This window comes from Arachis hypogaea, chromosome 14 (genome assembly GCF_003086295.3).
Source record: "Arachis hypogaea cultivar Tifrunner chromosome 14, arahy.Tifrunner.gnm2.J5K5, whole genome shotgun sequence".
Lineage (NCBI taxonomy): Eukaryota > Viridiplantae > Streptophyta > Magnoliopsida > Fabales > Fabaceae > Arachis > Arachis hypogaea.
Window position 1 is genome coordinate 139,142,835 of NC_092049.1, and position 15,410 is coordinate 139,158,244.

Consider the following 15,410-nt stretch of genomic DNA (forward strand, 5'->3'; position numbering starts at 1 on the left):
ATTTTCTCCTCTTTACATTTGCATTGATACTTGTGTTAGGTTAAGGCGTTAAGCTGTTAGTGTTATTTTTATTTATTTTTGAAGTAAATTACTATATACTCATTAACATTTGAGTTAGTCCAGTGGTTAATTAATACAAGGACCCATTCAATGAAACTCTTGACTCTAAAATGTAAATATAAGAAAGCATGCATTTCCAGGTAAATTCGGAAGTCCTATTGATTCCATTTCCATTCCCATCTTCTACGCTTGTTTGACTTTGATTTTCGACAGGGAACGCGTTAAGCAAAAAACGGAGATGCAATTATATAACGAAAACATAACAAGTGAAGAAGCAGAATCAAACTAGTCAAGCAAGCTTTTGTCTCTAACTTCGTCTTCACCCAGGCTTCAGGTACTTCACTTCTCCATAAGGTACTTGGCAAACTTTTCTCTCTATATGTATATATGTAAATGATTATTTGGTAAGTTTCTACAGATCAGAAAAGAAATAATCTTAAGTCTCATGTATCTGTTCATGACTGACATTGTTTCAGATTGGAATAATGTTTCTCAAATGTTTACGCTTTGGTGATTCAAAGAAGGGGGGAAAATATCCAATAGTAATAGAAGAGCAATGCCATCATTTTTCGTTTCAAGCTCTTAGAAAGGCAACCAACGGCTTTGACAAGAATCTTCAAATTGGAGAAGGAGGCTTTGGTAAGTTTTACAAAGGTTGTCTCAAACATAATAATGGTGATGCAAGTGATCATACGATCGCATTGAAGGTGATGCCTATTTGGTATTATGAGTTCAAGAAGGAAATTGAGATGCTATGTGAGCTTCGTCACACAAATATAATCTCCGTTATAGGCTTCTGCTACCAAAAAAAGAAACGTATTGTTGTATATGAGTACCTGGCGAATGGATCACTCCATGATTACTTGAATAATAAGAACAAAGAACCACTGTCATGGAAGAAGAGACTAGAGATCTGCATCGGAGTAGCACGTGCTCTACACTACCTTCACGTTGGAGCCAAGCGTTGTTGTATCATTCATCGTGACATAAAGCCTCATAACATTCTATTGGATGGGAATATGGTTCCCAAAATCTCGGGTTTTGAGTTATCATTGTACGGAGCGCTCTCTGCATCAAAGGAAAAGAAAATTGAAGTAGATTGCGTTGCAGGCACAGTTGGATACATTGCTCCTGAACACATCCGGCATGGTTATGTCACTGATAAAAGTGATGTTTTCTCCTTTGGTATGGTTCTGCAATTCGTGATGGGCCACGGTGTTTCGCGCTTCAAACATGATGCCGACACTCTTGAGGAGACAATAGATCCAAATCTGAATGGGAAGATTGCACCAGAATGTTGGCAGGTATTCACTAGTGTCATACAGAGTTGCTTGCAGCACGAAGCAGATGAGCGACCTACAATGGGCCAAGTTGAGATACTGCTTGAGAATGCTCTCTCATTGCAGGAACAAGCTGATATTACAAACACCAATGCTGCTCCCTATACTTTATTATCCACTACTTGTTTGTCCGATATATTTTCAGGTTGTATAAGTAATGGTGATCTGACCTTTGATGCTTCAATGGAGGAAGGCTCTTTCTCGGAAGTAAGTAGTGACTAAGAGTCTAAGAGCAAGTATCAGCTGAATTTCTTGTGCTTCTTATACTAATCATGTTTCTGTTTCCTTCTTTGCTGCCTGTTAAATGACACAAATATGTGTGCAGAGATTATTATTAATTTATTGCTATTGTTGTTGTCAATGTATTCAAATAAGGTGGATACTCCCATGAAGATATTATAATTGTCTTCATGTGATGATTTTTCTTTTTGACCTTTAGATGATGGAGTGTAGGGTTAGATTTTGATATGTTATAAAAGTGTTGTTTTTATTTGAAGTGTGGCCAAATTAATAAATTACACTTTTATACAAAGCATCTTCATAAAAAGATGTTTTTTGCATCTTCATTTGAGTAGCTCCCTTCAAATAAAGGGCACCACTTAAATAAAGATCCCAAAAATGACTTTATGGTAAAGACGCTTACGTGGCAAAATCTAAACCATATATTCTAAAGCCACACTTTTCACTTAAAACCGTAACTCTTCACAAAGAAAAGCGTCACCTAATAAAAAAAAGTAAATTAGAAGATTTAAGAGAAGAAATAATTAAATTATCAAAATTAATAGATCAAAAATTAATGATTTTAACTAATGTTAATTGTAATGATACCGAATTCTTAAAATCAATATAAAATAATTTTTCTCAAAATCTTTATTTTACTATAAGTTTTATTGAAGGACTTCAAAAACCTGAAAAAACTTATTTTTCACACGGAATTTCAAAAAAATGTTACCATGGAAATGATTCTCCACATCTTTATCATACTTTTAACCCACAATTAAATTCTATAGTAGATATGCTTGAAGAAATATTAGTATTCATAAAATTTCAAAGAAATAAGGAAAAAGAGAATCCCAAAGAAGAAAAGTTTCAAAATATAATCAACGTAATAGATTTAAAAGTAAAACCACCATTGAAATTATGAATATTGAAGAAAAATTAGAAGAAGTTACAATGTTTTTTAAACAATTAAAAATGACTCAAGAAAATAATATTATGGAACAGGGATTTCAAATAGAAGAAGAATTAGTAAATTCTGAAAATATAGAAAATGAAGAACACATCCTAGATTATTCAAGTGACGAAGAACCAGCAATTCCAATACAAGTAAAAAATGAAGTTGGAACATCTAAGGATAATCAATCTCAATTTAAATGGAAACAGGTTTTGATAACTATGCTTTTAAAAAAAGATTTATAAATAAAGATTCAAAATATACAAAAATACCATCAAAATACGTTCCTAAAATCCAAGAAATGGAAAGAGAAAGAATGCTTGACTTAGACTGTAAAAAGAATGAAAAATAAATTTTCAAAAATTGGTTGAATTCCTTCTTATTAGAAGCCTTTACTAATCCAAAACTTAGTGAATTGTCTGGAAGAGATATTTGGAATTACATAGGGTTTCATACTAAAGGAATTATAAGAGATTATATGACATCAATAGAAAACTAAATAATAGAAGAATTAGCAACAAAAACAACAGCTTATGATAAAATATTATATATAATGATGATTCTATATAAAGAATTTTTTGGAAAAAATATTATAGATCATAAACAAGAAGTCTATAATAAAGAATATCAAGAAGCAAAAAACCATTTAGCTAATATTCAGATATATGATCTATGTAATGTGAAGTCTTATATATGTGAATATAGAATACATTATTACAAACTAAAAGAAGAAGATAAAAATCATTATCTTAGTATGTATATAACAAAACTTCCATATCCTGCTAATGAATTTATAATGGGAAGATTTATAAGAGAAATAAATAGAGGGACAATTGAAAATAATTTTGGTGGAGCAACCTCTGCAATAAGAGAGGAAATAAAAGAACGTTGTATGCAAGAAGCGACTCAAAAAAATTTGCAAATATAATTAGAATTTGCTGTCAGGATAATGAAGAGATACCCCAAAAATATGGTCTTAATAAAAATTTTCAAAGAAAAAGAAAATATCAATTTAGAAAAAGAAAATACTATCCAAACTGGAGAAAAAAGAGGTATTTTAGAAAAAGAAATAACAATAAAAACAAAAGACAAAAAAATGACTATTGCCCGAATAAAAAAGAAAATTGTAAGTGTTGGTATTGCCAAGAAGAAGTACACTATGCAAATGAATGTCCAAAAAAGAAGGATAAAAAGGATCTTACTAAGCAAATAGAAATTGCTAAGTCTTGTTTCATGGAACCATTAGAAGAATCTGATGATAACTTAGACTATATTTTTGAATATGTCTCAGAAACAGACTCAGAGACTGAGTAATAATGCCACATTTGTTACTATAAAAATAACAGAAAAGTTTACAAATGCTTTCATAGATACTGGAGCAACACAATACTTTGCTAGTACAAATATAAAACTTGATTGGAAAAAATTAAAGAAACCATTAAGAGTTAGAATAGCTGACAAATCAATACATAAAATTGACCAAAAAGCAGAGATGGCTGAAATTTTTATTCAAAATTATAGGTTCATTGTTCCATCTATATATATGTTAGATTCTGGAATGGATTTTATCATAGGAAATAATTTTTTAAAGCTATATCATCCATTCATTCAAGAATTAACATATATAGTTTTAAAAGCTCCACACGATTCTTCAATAAATCAAAAATCAAAACGTATAAAAATACCAACTACTACTATAGATAAGATCTTAAAATTTAAAATATTTTCTATATTAGAGACATGTTATTTAAATTTATACTTTCAGATAAATATTCCAAAAAATAATCTTGAAATAAAGATAGAAGAACTTTTAGATGAAATTTGTGCTGAAAATCCTTTAGATATTAAAACTACAAATAACGAATTAGTAAGCATTAAATTAAAAGATCCTACAAAAGAGATAAATGTTTCAAATAAAATTCCTTATTCCGCAAGAGATAGAGAAGAGTTTTCATTAGAATGTAGAGATCTTTTGGAAAAAGGAATTATAAGATTAAGTAAAAGTCCTCATGCGGCTCCGGCCTTTTATGTCGAAAACAATAATGAAATTAAAAGGGAAAACGAAGAATGGTTATTAACTATAAGAAGATGAATGAAGCAACTATTGATGATGCTCATAAACTTCCAAGAAAAGATTCTATTTTAGAAAAAATCAAAGGAGCAACTTGGTTTTCATCTCTTGATGCAAAATCAGGATATTGGCAACTTCGTTTAGACGAAGAAACAAGAAAATTAACTGCTTTTACTTGCCCAACAAAAGAATCAACAAGTGTGTTGCTCTATGAATGGAATGTATTACCATTCGGATTAAAACAAGCCCCAGGTATTTATCAAAGATTTATGGAAGAAAATCTAAAAGAGTTAAATGAATTTGTTTTAGTATACATTGATGATATACTAATTTTTATAAAACAGGATAAAGAAGATCATCTTCAAAAATTATTAATAGTTTTAGAAAGATGTAAAGAAAAAGGATTAGTTCTTAGCAAAAAGAAAGCAAGAATAGCAAAACAAGAAATAGAATTTCTTGGATTAATTCTATCCACTCAAGGAAAGCTAAAACTTCAACCAAATGTTCTAGAAAAGGTAAATTTATTTCCTAATAAAATAGAAGATAGAAAATAATTACAAAGATGTTTAGGGTGTATAAATTATATTTCTGATCAAGGATTTTTAAAGAATATAACAGAATACACTAAAAGCTTATTTCCAAAAATAAGTACTAAAAAAGAATGGAAATGGGATGAAAAAGATAGTATGCAAATTCAAAGAGTTAAAGAATTATGTGAAAAACTTCCAGAACTTTATATTCCAGAAGAAAACGACTACTTAATAGTAGAAACAGATGCTTCAGACATAACCTGGTCAGGATGTCTAAAAGTTAAGAAAGCTATAAAAAGTTTGAAACAAGAAAAAGAATCATTAGATTCTAAATATTCTCCAAAGGAATTACTTTGCAGGTATATTTCAGGGACTTTTACTCCAACAGAATAGAGATATACCACTCATGAAAAGGAAACTCTAGCAGCAATTAAATCTCTTAAGAAATGGAAAATTGATTTACTACCCAGAGAATTTACATTAAGGACAGATTCAAGTTACCTAATAGGTTTCATACGATATAATTTAAAAGTTGATTATAATCATGGACGATTGGTAAGATGGCAATTATTTTTGTTACAATATCCAATAAAAATTGAATATATTAAGGGTGACAAAAATGTTATTGCAGATACATTAACAAGAGAATGGAGTTCGTCTACAACGCATTAGATCAAGAAATTCAAAAATATGAGCAAGAACTCGAAAAATGCAAGCATTGTCAGCAAATAAGAATACAGATCCAATCCCTCAAGAAGGCCATTGAAGCAATGAAATCAACACAACAAGCAAAACCATCAGAGTTCAGCCAGCTAAGCATGGTGGACAAATCAGGTAAAGAAAAAATTTCAGAAAATAAAACAATTGCTGAAATTATTAAAAAATCCACCCAAGATAAAAAAATATTATGTAATTTATAATGGCCCCATGAAATGAGTATATGATGCCTGGGAAAAAGCAGCACCATTCACACATCAATCAAGGATAATTCATAAAGGAGGGTTTTTAACACTGGAAGAGGCAAAGGAATCCTTCAGGAAATATGAAGCTCTTCATCCAGAGCAAACCCTAAAAAGAGCAGATAAAACTCCAATTCAAACCCAGAGAACAGGGATAATAAGAAACATTCCTACAAGGGCTGAAATCAAGGAAAAGAAAAGGGTCTGTAGATCAAATCTCAGAGAAACCCTTAATATAGTCCTGAATTGGACTAAAGAAAAAAGGGCAATTTTGAGATATTATCCTATTGCCAAAGAACAGCTAACAAAGCTGGTTATATTTCCAGAGGCTTCCCCATCTGACACTTATCAGTTTTTTCAGTATGGATTAATTGATACAATTTTAATTTTTAATGATCTAAAAATTATTAGTAAGTTTCCTGCAGGATTCGTTGATGCAGTAAAGAGATTTAAAAATATGATTGACAATGTAAATCTAAGGGATATATCCCTAAAATTTACAAACAGTCAACCTATTTTTAATGAAGAAGAAGAATGCTTGGTTCCAGCACACCAAGTAATATTCATGTCCGTCTTCCCAGGAAATTTTCAACCAATTGATCAGATTCAAGATTTAATAATTTACAGTCATGAAGGAAGGCTAGCCAGCACATTAGCAAGGGTCTTTGAAAGAACTCAAAAAATAACGAAAGAATCTCACACAAGGATTAATTATAAAAGTAGAAATACTCTACTTGTATCCAGTAAGAGAAATGAAATTGAAGAAAGAGAGATGAGACTCTTGGTGGAATTTGAATCAGCATTCTACAACTTATCTGGACTTTTAGAAAAACTCACTGAAAGGATAAAGAAGAATCTCTGCTATTTGATAAAAGACAGAGAAGACCACAAATGCCAGCTATGTGCCTCAGAAATATCTGAAGAAAGCAATAATGAAACGGAATCAACCCACATGATAAAGGAAGAAGACAATGCATCTGAAGGCCACATGATAAAAGAGGAAGACAATGCATCTAAAGCATCTCTCAACATTATTGCATAATGACGTAAGCACTTAGGTCATAGAGCACTAACAATGTAGCTGATGCAAGATAATAAACAATGACGTAAGCAATGACGTCATAAGAAGGGTAAGGATGGGAATTGTCCATCAGACCCAACCATTATAAATAGATTGCTTAGGCAATTGTAAGAGCATCAGACAATAGAAAGTAGAAGGCTAAGAGTACTCATATGCTAGGAGAGTAAGGAGGAAGCTACCGAGGCGATTCTATAGTCTGAGGAAGAATTCCCTTAGGGAAAAATAGTTCTAAACTCCCATCTGGAGTTAGTATCTACAATCTCCCCTTTGGAGATAAAAACACCTTATGTAAAATATACTAAATAAAGGAAGTTTTTCTCTAGAAAGGTACATCTTCATCCTAGTCTTTCAATTATGAATTATTTAGAAAGTTTAGAATTAACAGAAGAATCTGATTATTATAGATTAACTGCTTTATTAGATAATGAAAAACAGGCTGTTCTAAAAACAGAATTAAATCTCAAATCAAATAAAAATTTTAATAAACAAAACCCTTTAAAAGAAGTTTTTAATAGAAAAATATAATATACTATGGAAAAATTCAACTTGAAGCCCCTATAAAGATAAAATCCGCCAATGAAGAACTTGAAATAGCTTTGATAAATGATGAAGAATTGAGTAAACAGATTGAGAAAATTAAGGATCAACAAAAAAGATCTAAAATTGGATGGATTCATATTAGTACTATACAAGTCTTAATCAAATCTACATATATGAAAGGAATTAATTCTCCAATAAGCCTAGCAATCTGTGACAAAAGAATTACTGATGACCCAATAGATCAAATAATTGGAATTGTTCATGGAAACTTGGCAAACGTAAATGTTAAATTCAATGCCCATCTTGGATACGCTATACCTTTATCAACTGAAAATCTTGGAAGATCTATAAGTTTGACTTATAAATTTCACAGAAAGAATCTAATGGAACAAGATGATGAACCATTTTCAATTACATATGCAATAAATTATGCTTTAACAAATAGCCATCATAGTATAATATTTAAAAACAGAGAAAGAATTTATGTCGATGAATTATTTCAGAAAATTGTAAAAACAGAAATACCAAAATATAAAGCTATTGAAAACCCAGTTCTATTATTAAAAGAACCATCAGGAAAATTAGTTTCATCGAATTTTCAAATAAGAGAATCTAAAATTAATAGCCCTTTAAGTTTATCTAAGTTAAAGATTAAAGAAGAAAATTCTGAAATAAAAGAATTAACAAAAAAGGTCGAAAAATTAAATGAAACCCTAAACATTAAATTATGACAATAAATAAAGAAGAAATATATGTAACTTATCAAGACAAGAAACAAGAGCTCTTTGAAAGAGAAAATCGGTTGAATTATTTACAATTTTCTGAAATAAATCAAAGAGCATTTGAAGCTCTAAAAATAATTTATGACAAGTTGAAAAGAGAAGTTGAAGAGCTAGAAAAATTAATAGAATCTCTAGAAAATAGTGATGAATCGATGATAGAGTTTGCAGAAATTCTAAAATAAATAATGAAGCATAAAAAGATTGAAAAACCAGAAAATAAAATAAAAAAAAAAGGGCAAAAAAATTAAAAAGTAAAATAAAGGAGTATAAAAGGGAATTAAATAATCTTCAGATCAAAATTAATGACCTTATAATAAAAAGGATAGAAATAAGAATAAATATAAACAAGTTGGAATTAAACTTAAAAAATTTTATAAATGCCTGGAAAACCATATTATGACTTAAAAGAATTAAAGCTATTGAAAGAAAAAAATGGAGAATGAAGTTAAAAAATTAAAAAGATATTTAGAAACAACAGAAAGTGTAGAAATAAAAGAAGTTTTTGAGGATTTGAGAAATTATAAACAGATAAAAGATTTTATATACAATAATCCATGCAAAAAAGAATATTATAAACTAAAATAAGATTGAAAAACTATAAAAATGAAATCAGAATTATAAATATACATCAAGGACTAGTAATAAATAATCATACAAGAGAAATAGTAAAAATGGTCAATACTTTAAATTATAAATTTGCAAATTATTTTTATCAAAATCCTTTAAATAAAGCACCACCAATTGAATCTATACAAATTATAAACTTATTCGAAGTAAAATATGAAGAGTTAATAGAAATTTCGAAAAAGAAATTAAAAGAAAAGTCGACTCTAAAAAATTGGTATCAGAGCCAAGTTAACGATTAAGGGTAATACTTTCTCTTTAAGCAACACTTTTAGTGATACGCTTTTAAATCAATAACAACCACAAAATGAAAAACGTCCTTACGAAAAGATAAAAATGGCATCTTTACCGTAGCATCCCCTTCAAATAAAACTTTTATCGAGAAGGATGAAATATATATATATATAGATTTTCAAAAGAGAAAAGTTACGTGTACAACAATTTTATGTTATATTAGTCAGCAGGTATTTTTAGTCTAGCAGCCTAATAATATATTTTGAAGAGTGTTAAGGGGCAGCAACTTTTGTGTTTTGTAACCATCAATTGGCCATCAATAGTATTTTTAATGGTATGAGATTACATTTAATGGTGAAAGATCACTCACTTTTCTTTCGATGGTTAAGTGCTGGCCACAAAATACAATACTTTTTAATTCCTTCCTTGCTGGCTGTAAAATTATGCACATGTTGCCTGTTGGTGTGGCAATAAACATACTCTCTACTCTCTAAACCTCTACTGTCCTAGAAATCAAAGCAAAGCTATTTTTAGAATAAGTTTGCGCAGGTCTTAATTTTCAATGGCTTATCTACTCTTACATTGTGAATTTATAATTGCAGTTATACACTGATTTCAATTAAAAGTACTACAACATTATTGAATTTTGTACTTTACAGTATAGGTAGAAACTTTAGTAACCATAAGGCTTCAGGGAGAGCATTGCAAAATAAATAGATATGAAGACAATTCTCCGAAACATGTCTTGAAATATTAGAATTCGAATAACATTGTTCCACTTATAACAATAAAGCATGACCACTAAGATTGTGCCATTTGATTAGTCACAAACTACAATATTTGCAAGCTCCTCTTCTAAAATGGTGTTGAATTTATGGATTTGAGTCCTCCCAAGTGCTACACCAACTTCAATTATTCCATCTTCTTTGTCCCTACAATCAGAGAGGGACACCAACTGAGAATGTAGGTGAACTACTTCACTCAATTTGGGTTTTCCCCACCCAAAATCTGTCTCATACACATCCAACTTTGGTGAAGATGCAATCCGCAACATACGGTGCCCTATTGTAGCAACTTCACTAAAAATTGACTTCAATCTTTCAGCACATTTATAAGGTTCAGATTGCATTTCTCTTACTTTGCTTCCAATAGCAATAGCTGCTTCAAAAATACCATTTTGCCCCACTAGCTTGCTCCTCTTAATTGCAACAATGCCATTAACCAAACAATTTCCAAAGTACGTTGAGGGAATTTCCAATTCACCAATGTTACGAGTACGACAATCTAACCAAAAACATAGGTAAAGTTCTTCATCATCATTAGTTTTAATATCTTGTTCTAATTTTATCTTACAAACCCAAAACAAAGAACATGTGACAACAAAGGTTGACAAATGTGATATCTCTAGACCATGTCTTTGGCACTTAGTAGACACATATTTCTTCAAATTATCAACATGGTCACGCGTCAAAACAAACGTGAGTCGAACATGGTTATTGTCGCTAAGAACATTGTGGCCAAGGCTCATGAACCTTTCTCTTGGAGAATTCCACACTGTTTCTAAGAAAATAGCCTTAAGCCCATTTGGGTCTTCAATCATGTCTCTATCATGAGATGGCAGAACAATATTATTCTCTTTAGATCCACAAACTGAGGCCCAAAACTTCATGAAGTGATGGAATCCCTTCCCATCTACAACCACATGACTGAAATAATAGGATTGAAAGCTTAAACAAAACCACAATAATCTAAATTATATTCGGTCTTTCTAATATTTAACTTTAGAACAGATCTGATCCAATTTATATTGGATCTCAAGATGTATCATAATTCATGTATTTCACCTAATAATTTCAAAATTTAAGAAAAAGATTCTATAATATAACATCAAAATATTTATGGCTAAAAGTTCTAATATTTATTTTTTGTTGTTCTTTTATATTAATTGATTATGAGAGAATGGAGAGTATTTGAATTTTGATCATTATTTTTCTTTCCTCATGCCTCATAATTTTTTTTCCTATCAACCAACTCACAAATTTTATTAAGATAATTCTTCGTGTGAAGATATTTTTATATAAAAATCATAATTAAAAATTATTAAATAATTAAATATATTTGATTAAATTATCATTTAATAATTTTTAATTATTATTCTTATGTAAAGATAATTAATGTATACTAATAAACAATAAAAAAATTAATATCTAAAAATTATTAAAAAAAGCCCAACGGACGCTAATTATGGATAAAAGTATAGATACTTTTATGCCACCAAAGAACATTACTATACTTTTTTAAGTTATGCAGTTACCAAAATCAGCCACCAGATATACTAGAATACAAATACACATTGAAAATAAATTAAATTATATATGTATTTATATACAAATATATTGTTGGTTAATTTTAGTAGCTGATTTTAGGGTTTGTTTGAATGAATTTCTAAGAAAAAATCTTTTTTTGAGTTATCTTTTTTTAAAAGATCTTATGGAGAAGTAAAAGTAATTTTATGTTTGGATATCTCATACAAAAAGATCTTTTTATCTATCAATTATGTTTGGGTATAACAATATAAAAATACTTTTTTGTTTATTTATTACATGAAAAATATCTTTTTTTTAAAAGAAAAAAGATCTTTTAAAAAAATTATGTAAATTACAACTTCTTAAAAAAACAAATTTTTTTTATTTTTCTAGTGCTTTTACTTTTATTACTAAAAATTTGCTAAATACACTAAAAAATAAAAAAAGATATTTTTTTATTAAAAAAAAAAATTTTTAATAAAATAATGACGCCACAAGTACTTAATATACAAATAGCATTTTGGTATTTTTTTTTTTTTACTTATATATTTATATTGCATAATTTGCATTTATTTACTGAAATATTGTTAAAATTGACCAAACCGAACTAATGGCAAGTGCAAAAAGATTGGATGAAATTTCACCCAAAATTCAAATAATACAATTTGGATTGAAATTTGTTTTTTTCCTTCAACATTAATAATCCAAACTGCACGTGAAAATCCATATATACCTGAAATTGATGCATATGGCGAAGCCAGAGTTAGGGAAGATAGTGACTTGAATAGCCATGGGAGGTATCAACAAGGTGCCATCCTCTAAGGCACGTGGAGAAGGCAACATAGGAACAAAAGCGTGGAAGCACGTGACATCTTTTGGTGTGTCAGATACGAGGTTGTCGAGATTTGTTGTTGTGGACTCAGCAACTATGAAAGTGAGAGTGTCACCTTCTGAATAGAGAATGTGAGGGGTTTGTGGCTTTTGAGGGAAAACTATGTTTGAAGAGAAATGGAAGAAGTGTTTGAGAGTGAGTGAAAGTGATTGTTTCAGATTTGGAAGCACTTTTTGTAAGAAGTGTGTTTTGGAGTAAGGGAATTCATAGAAGAAAATGCGTTTGCATGTTATAGGCATGCATAAATAAGGAACATCAAAGAAAGAAAGGGAAATGGAGGTTGGAGAAGGAACAGAACCTGGTGGAGGACCTACTTGAAATTGCTCTATCACCTTCACTACTGTGTCATCATGATTCATCACCTTGTTCTCCATGGAACGAAACTTGGGTTTCAGATTCAGAGTTTGTGTTGATTCCCCATGTCTTCCCTAGCAAAGCACGCTCATAGGATGCTGATAGGAGAGGGGTAAGATTCCCTAGAGGCTAGAGCTTTTGTTTCTCCACTATATGTCTTGAGTCTCGTGACTGCACATGTATATTTCACAATGATACTTTAAAATAAGAGTAATGCTAGGGGGCCAGCAACATTTGTGATTGGTAGCCATCAACTAGCCATCAATGATGATTTGATGGTGTGAGATTGGTGTGAGATTTCATCCAATGGCTCACCTTTTTCTACTGGTTACATGCTGGCCAAAATGCAATAAAATTGCTGGCCCCCTAGACTTTTCCTTAAAATAAATCAAGTAGTAGGGAATATGAGGACTATAATCGTGATTATTTTTAAATAATAACATTATATTTTAATGATCATTACAGAATATGGTGGCCTCATTGTTGTAGTCGTTTACAATATATTATATTTTGAGTGCTTGTTTTCGGTGCATTATTTTGATTCTAGTAGTAAAAGTAAAAGCACTAAAAAAAATTAAAAAAATATCTTTTTTGAGAAGCTGTAATTTATATCTTTTTTTTAAAAGATCTTTTTTTCTTAAAAAAAAGATATTTTTCATGTAATAAATAAATAAAAAAATACTTTTATATTGTTATACCCAAATATAATTAATAGATAAAAAGATCTTTTTGCATGAGATACCAAATATAAAATTACTTTTACTTTTTCATAAGATCTTTTAAAAAGAAATAACTCAAAAAAAGATATTTTCTTAGAAGTTCATCCAAGCAAAGTCTGAATCATGAATCATGAATCATGAACTGCAATTTCTTCAAGGAACTGTTCCATAAGGCTATTGAATTTCATCATTTGAGTCCTTCCAAGTGCTATCCCAACTTCAATTCCACCTTTGCCCTTGCAATCAGAGAGTGAAATTGACATTGAAGACTCTACTTGAACTACTTCACTCATCTTAGGCTTTCCCCACCCAAAATCAGTTTCATACACATCCAACTTTGGTGAACCAGCAGTTAATAACATATGCTTCCCCAATGTAGCAAACTCAGTAAAATTTGACATTAATGTTTCAGCTCCTTTATAACCTTCATATTGCAAGCATCTAATTTTGCTTCCAATAGCAATGGCAGCTTCAAAAATACCATTTTGCCCCACTAATTTGCTCTCAGTAATTTCTGCATTGCCACAAACCACACAATTACCAAAGTATGTTAATGGAATTGAAAATTGAGGAAGGTTACGAGAATCTGCCATAATTGCCAAGATGTGTAATTCATCATCATCTTTGGTATTATCTTCTGATTTCACCTTACAAACCCAAATCAAAGAACATGTCACCACAAATGTCGAAACATGCAATGTCTCTAGACCATGGTTTTGGCATTTAGTAGTCACATATTTCTTCAAATTCTCAACATGCTCATTCCTCACCACAAACGTGCGCCTCACCATGTCACTAGGAACATTATTAACTTGGCCTGTGGATTCCATGGTTTTAATCGGGATATTCCAAATAGCTTCTAGGAAAATGGGCCTGAGCCCATTTGGGTCTTGGATCATGTTCCTATCAAGCAATGGTAAATCAAGGCCCACTTTAGGCCCACAAAGCGAGGCCCAAAACTTCATGAAGTGATGAAACGCTCTCCCATCAGCAACCACGTGTCTGAAAGTAATGCATATGGCTAAGCCGGAGTTGGGGAAGATAGTTACCTGAATGGCCATAGGAGAAATCAACAAGGTTCCACTTTCATCTTCTTCCAAGGCACGTGGTGAGGGCAAAACAGGAACAAAAGGGTGCAAGCACGTGACATCTCTTGGTGAGTCAGATACGAGGTTGTTGAGATTTGTTGTTGTGGACTCAGCAACTATGAAGGGAAGAGTGTCACCTTCTTTGTAGAGAATGTGTGGAGTTTGTGGCTTTGGAGGGAAAACTATGTTGGAAGAGAAAGGGAAGAAGTGTTTGAGAGTGAGTGAAAGTGATTGTTTGAGATTTGGAATCACTTGTTGTAAGAAGTGTGTTTTGGGATAATGGAATTCATAGAAGAAAACGCGTTTGATTGGAGGGCAACAAAGCCATGGAATATCAAAGAATGTAAGGGGAATAGAAGTTGAAGAAACCGAACCTGGTGGAGGACCAATATGACACTGCTCTATCACCTTCACTCTTTTATTAGCCATCAAGTTTTAATAATGGAACTCTTAATTTGGTACTTTACATTTTGATTCTATAAATAACCGATGACTATGTGTAGATATAAGACTAGAAAAGGAAGAAAAGAATAAAATATTATTAGATTAAAGATAAACAAATTGCTCAGAAAAAAAATACTGTCATGTATGTAGGACCACATGCTCAAAACTTCAACTTGTAGGGCTAAAAAATTTGAATATGAAAGTAGGAAGAG

General features: G+C 30.8%; 3 protein-coding genes across 4 annotated transcripts; 1 reads left to right on the top strand and 2 right to left on the bottom strand.

Moving 5' to 3' along the window:
• Window positions 1–270: 270 nt before the first annotated feature.
• LOC112744617 (receptor-like protein kinase ANXUR2) lies at window positions 271–1,761 on the top strand. 2 transcript variants are annotated; one of them, XM_072215218.1, is made up of 2 exons: window positions 271–394; window positions 537–1,761. In XM_072215218.1, exon 2 carries the CDS (start codon window positions 546–548, stop codon window positions 1,620–1,622), a length of 1,077 nt encoding a protein of 358 aa, XP_072071319.1. In that variant the 5' UTR covers window positions 271–394; window positions 537–545; the 3' UTR covers window positions 1,623–1,761. The 2 variants fall into 2 exon arrangements, with proteins under 2 accessions (XP_072071319.1, XP_025650077.1); XM_025794292.3 differs by having other exon boundaries at window positions 280–414.
• Window positions 1,762–10,124: 8,363 nt separating this feature from the next.
• On the bottom strand, window positions 10,125–12,967 carry LOC112744618 (coumaroyl-CoA:anthocyanidin 3-O-glucoside-6''-O-coumaroyltransferase 1-like). Its single transcript, XM_025794293.3, has 2 exons — window positions 12,435–12,967; window positions 10,125–11,101 (listed from the first exon to the last, which is right to left on the bottom strand). Exons 1-2 carry the CDS (start codon window positions 12,965–12,967, stop codon window positions 10,216–10,218), a joined length of 1,419 nt encoding a protein of 472 aa, XP_025650078.1. The 3' UTR covers window positions 10,125–10,215.
• Window positions 12,968–13,352: 385 nt separating this feature from the next.
• Window positions 13,353–15,183, bottom strand: LOC112744619 (coumaroyl-CoA:anthocyanidin 3-O-glucoside-6''-O-coumaroyltransferase 1). The gene has a single exon (XM_025794294.3). The coding sequence runs from the start codon at window positions 15,181–15,183 to the stop codon at window positions 13,795–13,797; it is 1,389 nt and encodes a 462-aa protein (XP_025650079.1). The 3' UTR covers window positions 13,353–13,794.
• Between the last annotated feature and the right edge of the window lie 227 nt (window positions 15,184–15,410).